We start from the raw sequence: 6,278 nt of genomic DNA on the forward strand, positions 1-6,278 counted from the left end.
TTTTGACGATATGAAGTCAAAACCAGGCACTGTGAGTGCTCACATGATTTTTGGTTCCTATGAAGGTGCTCCCTTTGTGTATATAGTTGTCGAACTTGGTTTTCCTGCAGAGGGAAGACTGGTGGAGCCCTCTATCCAGCCATCTTGCTCTGCTCCTCGATTTATTTGTGTCATTAATAGGCTATCAAGTGCAGGTAGAAAATAAATCAATAAAATAATAAAAAATAAAATAACAGCCGGGCACAGTGGCTTATGCCTGTAATCCCAGCAATTAAGGAGGCAGAGGCATGAGGATAGCTTGAGCCTAGGAATTTGAGACCTGCCTGAGCAACATAGTGAGACCTCATTCTCCACAAAAAAAGAAAAAGACTAAAATAAAATAAAATACAAATTTAAAAATAGGCAGGGCACAATGGCTCACACCTGTAATCCCAGCACTTTGGGAGGCTGAGGTCAGCAGATCACTTGAGGTCAGCAGTTCGAGATCAGCCTGGCCAATATAGTGAAACCCCATCTGTACTAAAAATACAAAAATTAGCCAGGCATGGTGGTGGGTCCCAGCTACTCAGGAGGCTGAAGCAGGAGAATCACTTGAACCCGGGAGGCGGAGGCTGCAGTGAGCCTGAGATTGTGCCACTGCACTATAGCCTGCACTATAGTCCTGAGCAGGACTCCATCTCAAAAAAAAAAATAATTAAAAAATATGGAATAATGTCTGACTAGCTCTCTAGGTACCATGCTCTAGCCAAGTTGACACAGAAAATTAACCATCACAGGCCGGGCGAGGTGGCTCACGCCTGTAATCCTAGCCCTTTGGGAGGCTGAGGCGGGAGGATCACCTGAGGTCAGGAGTTTGAGAGAGCCTGGCAAACATGGCGAAACCCCATCTCTACTAAAAGTACAAAAATTAGCCGGGTGTCATAGCAGGTGCCTGTAGTCCCAGCTACTCGGGAGGCTGAGGCAGGAGAACTGCTTGATCCCGGGAGGCAGATGTTGCAGTGAGCCGAGATCATGTCACTGCACTCCAGCCTGGGTGACAAGAGCGAGACTCTGTCTCAAAAAAAAAAAAAAAAAAAAGAAGAAGAAGAAGGGCCGGGTGCGGTGGCTCAAGCCTGTAATCCCAGCACTTTGGGAGGCCGAGGCAGGCGGATCACGAGGTCGGGAATCGAGACCAGCCTGGCCAACATGGTGAAACCCCGTCTCTACTAAAATACAAAAATTGGCTGGGAGTAGTGGTGCGCGTGCCTGTAGTCCCAGCTACTGGGGAGGCTAAGGCAGGAGAATGGCTTGAACCCAGGAGGCGGAGGTTGCAGTGAGCCAATTGCGCCACTGCACTCCAGCCTGGGTGACAGAGCAAGACTCTATATCAAAAAAAAAAAAAAACAAAAACAAAAAAAAGAAATTAACCATCATAAAAATGATTCCATTTTAGACCATTTGAATGCAGAGTGAGCCCCGCCAACAGGTCTGAGACTCTGAGAAGAGAAAAAGTCCAAGGGGTATAGGTCTGGGATTGAAAAAGAGCCTAGCCAGGACTTCCAGGACAGTAGAGGCCGAGGGAGAGAATAGTGGGTAGGGAGCCCCTGGCCTGGGTGGGGTGACAGGGATGAGGAGAGCACTTGATAGCCTATCAGGAAAGAGCCCTGGATTCTCAGGGAGACAGAGATTAACCTATGTAGAATTCCTCCTCAGCACTCTCCCAGGGCAGATCAAGGGCCACACAATTATTTCTGAAGGGTACTGGGTGAGAGATTAAGACAGAGTTCCCACTTTTTAAAGCAACAAATGCCGGGCACAGTGACTCATGCCTGTAATCCCAGCACTTTGGGAGACTGAGGTGGGAGGATTGCTTGAGCCCTGGAGTTCAAGACCAGCCTGGGAAACAAAGTGAGAACACATCACCACAAAAAATTAAAAAACAAACAAAAAAACCTCCCCAGGTGTGGTGGCAAGCACCTGTGGTTCCAGCCACTCAGGAGGCCGAGGCGGGAGGATCCCTTGAGCCCAGGAGTTTGAGGTTGCAGTGAGCTATGATTTCACCACTGCCCTCCAGCCTGGATGAGAGAGTGAGATTCCATCTTAACAACAACAACATCAAAAAAGCAAAATTTGATCTTAGCTAGGAGAAAGGCAATAATCAATGCTTATAAATTACTGTATGATAGATGCTGGCGGTGACAGGGTATAGGGAGGTGGCCAGGGCAGCAGAGGGCAAGCACTGAAAAGATAGAAGAGAGGCTAGTCATACGTAATTGGGAAGCCCCAGAAAAGTGATTTTTGTTGGGATCCTAAAGGGCTACACACTAAGAATAAAGGTGGAAATAGACTAAAGCCTAACTTTGAATCATATAATGCCTCGATTGAATTAAAGCAATCCAGGCTTTCTAGTGCCCTTAGTCTAGCTGCTTGCCAAATGCAAAAGTAGATTTTTTTTTTTTTTTTTTTTTTTTTTTTTTGAGATGGAGTTTCACTCTTGTCACCCAGAATGGAGTACAGTGGTGTGATCTTGGCTCACTGCAACCTCTGCCTCCCGTGTTCAAGCGATTTTCCTGCCCCTCAGCCTCCCAAGTAGCTGGGATTACAGGCATGTGCCACCATGCTCTGCTAATTTTGTATTTTTAGTAGAGATGGGGTTTCACCATGTTGGTTAGGCTGGCTGGTCTCAAACTCCTGACCTCGGGTGATCCACCTGCTTCAGCCTCCCAAAATGCTGGGATTACAGGCGTGAGCCACCACCCCTGGCCTTATTATTATTTTTTATATTAGAAATGGGGTTTCGCTTTATTGCCTAGACTGGCCTCAAACTCCTGGGCTCAGGTGATCCTTCTGCCTCAGTCTTCTGAAGTGTTGGGATTACAGGCATGAGCCACTGTGCCCGGCCAGGATATGTTTCTTTCTTCTCACTTTACTGGCCTCTCTTTTATCCCCAGTCCCTCAGACTCATATTCCTGGAGAAAGTTCTCAATGTAGTTGGCTTACTAGAAACAACTGTAAGGAACCTCCAACTTTCCCACAAATGAGACACAAACTACTGTAGCTGCATGGGCAAATACAATAGCCAAGTAACCTTGCCTCCCCTGTTCCTTCTGCCTTCTTTTCTGAGCCTTGCCCAGATCACCTTTTCCTTCCTGGCCATGAGGTTCCTCTCTCAGACCTGGGACGGGTCCTCACCTGCTTTTGTGGAAGACCGGAGGGAAGCGGGTGCTGGAGGAGCTTGGTGCTTCACAGCTCTGAGCGGATGTTTACCTGCTGATCTAGCAGATGCCTGAGAGGTGACCACAGGGGTACAGAATAGGGGACAGACATCGCCTTGGTCAGTGCCTGAGAGGGGCCTGAATTCCACCCACCAGGGGTTCCTTTCCAGCCCCTGTTGGATACCTCCAATGACGTAGTGGCCCTGAGTTTCCACCCACTGGGAGCAGCCCTACCCTAGGATCTTCACCTTCAGGGCCAAGCATGGACTGGAACACTAAGAAGGAAACAACAGGCCATCTTCCTATCTTTCTCTCATTAAATTGTGAATAATAATGCATTTACTTATTCTCCCACTTAAAATGTTGTTTAAATCCTTTGAAGAATCTTGCAAGGTAGCTTGGCTAGACAGCAGGCAGGACAGTCCAGTGCCTCTGGTGGGGGAGCCAGGGTCTTCCACTCGCCTGTCTTTTGGTCCAGCAAGAAGGCATTTGGATTGATGGTGTAGTCCTTTGTTTGGACATCGCTGGCAGTGGTGACACCCCCACATACAAACACCTTGCTGTCTCCAATGGAGCATATAGCATGGGACACATCCAAGGGGCAGTTGTTGGGCAAGAGAGGCACTGAGGTGGTCGTCTTGCTGGCCTTCACTTTCTGCAGATTGATTTCCACACTCTGCCGGTGGCTGTGCACGCAGAGGATGTTGTCCTGTTGGAAAGAGAGCAGGGGCCGGTGGTTGAACTCAATGGGGAAGGTGATACATTGGACGACGTCCCCAGTGCTAGTGTCAAAGCAGTCCACCACCCCGACCCGGGAGATATAACCTTTCACCAAGCACCGTCCAGTGACAATGTACAGATGCCGGTCACCTTTGGTGATCACGGCGGTGCCATCCATGGGGATGCTCATCTTTCCTGCCAGGCACCAGACTTCCTTCCTCTCATCATAGCGATAGATGTTGGAGACATACCGCCTTGGGGCAATGCTCCCGCCCACTGAGTACACCGTCCCCCCACAGGTCACCATGGTGTGGAAGACAAGCCCGATGGGCAGGTCGGGCAACTTGGTCCAGGAGTTGTCATCCATGTCATACCGCCAGGCTGTCTTCAGCCCTGAAATCTGCTCAGTGGTGCCACCAGAAATGTAGATGTAGCGACCAGCAGAGGTGGCACTAAGTGCTGCTGCTCGATAGGGCATGTCTGAGAGCTTCATCCACAGGTTCTCCTGGATGATATAGGCAAACACTCCATCATTGAACTGGCCGTGGGCCTTCTGGCCACCGAGGATGACCACTGAATCAAGCAGGGCCCCTTTCCGCTGGTAGACCAGCAGGCTGCATGGCCGCTCCTGCTTGCGGTCCATCAGGACATTCTCAATCAGGGTTGCATGGGATGAGGTGTNCCCGATGGGCAGGTCGGCAACTTGGTCCAGGAGTTGTCATCCATGTCATACCGCCAGGCTGTCTTCAGCCCTGAAATCTGCTCAGTGGTGCCACCAGAAATGTAGATGTAGCGACCAGCAGAGGTGGCACTAAGTGCTGCTGCTCGATAGGGCATGTCTGAGAGCTTCATCCACAGGTTCTCCTGGATGATATAGGCAAACACTCCATCATTGAACTGGCCGTGGGCCTTCTGGCCACCGAGGATGACCACTGAATCAAGCAGGGCCCCTTTCCGCTGGTAGACCAGCAGGCTGCATGGCCGCTCCTGCTTGCGGTCCATCAGGACATTCTCAATCAGGGTTGCATGGGATGAGGTGTTCTCCATGCCCACCAGCTTGTTGCTGGCAAACACCAGAGTCTTGTTGGAGACGGCATTGAGATTGATGTAATTGAAGAACTTCTTGAAATACTTCTCCCGCTCCTCCTTCCGGAAGTACACCCAATTGATGAGTGCGCTGAGAGCCTGGTCTTCATTGAGCACGTGAAGGTTTTCATCACGGAGCAGGCGGCCGAAGATAACAGGGGGACAGCGCATGAAGTGCATGGAGCCCTCAGGACTGGCCCAGTAGTGGAAGTTGTCGCGAATGCCTGAGTAAGCTAAGTCTGATACCTCTTTGAGCTCAAACAGCTCGGCCAAGAAGAGGTAGCGCAAGCAGTTGGCACGGCGGATGGACTTAATAAGAAAGTCGTTGCAGTGAACTCGAAGGCGTGGTGTGTTGAAATACTGAGCCCCACGAAGCAGCTCCTCCACGTTTTGCTCGGAGATCACTACTTTGCCGCTATAGAAGTAGTCCAGAAGTTGGTCCACTGTGACCGGGCTCAGATAACTGGAGTCAATGGTGATGAAAAGCTCATCGGTGGTCTTCATGTCATTGCTGGAGATGAGGCTCCTCACCAGTGGGGAGACAGCAGCCAGCACGTTGCGATGTGCAAAGAAGACGTGGTGGTCCACGCTCAGGGCCATGTCCCAGTACTCTTTGCGTTTCCTCTGTCTGTTCAGGTTCTGCAGCACGAAGCTGTTGTAGTTTTTCTCGGTGAATTCCAATTTCATGGTACTTCTTGTTGGTTGAAACAGATCAGCAGCAGGTACTGGAGAACAGACTTTCTCAGGCCTTTGGGATTCAGATTGATGGTTGTTTGCAGAGCGGTTGACCAGGGAGAAGAAAGGGTGGGTGAGAGGATGATGTCATAGAATGGATGAGGTCATCACAATGCAGGCCTTCCTGAGGCCTGTCTCAGAGGCACTGGGCCTTCCTCCCCTCTGATCTCTCCAACCTGCCAAGACCACATACCTTAGCAGGACCTAAAGCCCTGGGCCCAGAGCTCAGGAGGAACCTCAGAGATGGGCAGCAACTTCCAGCTGGGACTTTCAAACCACAGTTCAAGGCTTCTAGAATGTTAGAGCCAGTCTGGGTGGGGCAGTGGGGAGCAGTTTGTATAGGAGAGGTAAGGGGAGGTGGGGAAAGGGAAGAGATATCAGACCTTCTGGAAGAATCCTCCCATTTCGAGGGAAACTGAGACCCAGAGAAGAGAAGGCACTTGCCCAAAAATCACATAGCCAGTTGGAAGCAGAGCAGGGCCCAGAACTTGAGTAACCTGGCATTTTTCCTACCCTTCTGGAAGCTCCTGACTACCCAGCTTT

The 6,278-nt window shown here is 50.3% G+C and overlaps 1 protein-coding gene across 2 annotated transcripts; it reads right to left on the reverse strand.

Annotated features, from left to right (window-relative positions):
• Positions 1-3,493: 3,493 nt before the first annotated feature.
• Positions 3,494-5,895, reverse strand: CCIN (calicin). 2 transcript variants are annotated; one of them, XM_017892654.1, is made up of 2 exons: positions 4,824-5,895; positions 3,494-4,464 (listed from the first exon to the last, which is right to left on the reverse strand). In XM_017892654.1, the coding sequence occupies exons 1-2, from the start codon at positions 5,685-5,687 to the stop codon at positions 3,562-3,564; spliced, it is 1,767 nt and encodes a 588-aa protein (XP_017748143.1). In that variant the 5' UTR covers positions 5,688-5,895; the 3' UTR covers positions 3,494-3,561. The 2 variants fall into 2 exon arrangements, with proteins under 2 accessions (XP_017748143.1, XP_017748142.1); XM_017892653.1 differs by having other exon boundaries at positions 3,494-4,261; positions 4,621-5,894.
• Positions 5,896-6,278: the final 383 nt, after the last annotated feature.

Source organism: Rhinopithecus bieti, unplaced genomic scaffold (assembly GCF_001698545.2).
Source record: "Rhinopithecus bieti isolate Rb0 unplaced genomic scaffold, ASM169854v2 scaffold_22453, whole genome shotgun sequence".
Lineage (NCBI taxonomy): Eukaryota > Metazoa > Chordata > Mammalia > Primates > Cercopithecidae > Rhinopithecus > Rhinopithecus bieti.

Excerpts from the sequence above, each read along its gene's own strand:
- CCIN (XM_017892654.1), bottom strand. The coding sequence starts at position 5,687 with ATGAAATTGGAATTCACCGAGAAAAACTACAACAGCTTCGTGCTGCAG. Across the intron at positions 4,465-4,823 it reads TCATCCTCGGTGGCCAGAAG|GCCCACGGCCAGTTCAATGA; the intron begins GCCCACGGCCAG and ends GGTGGCCAGAAG.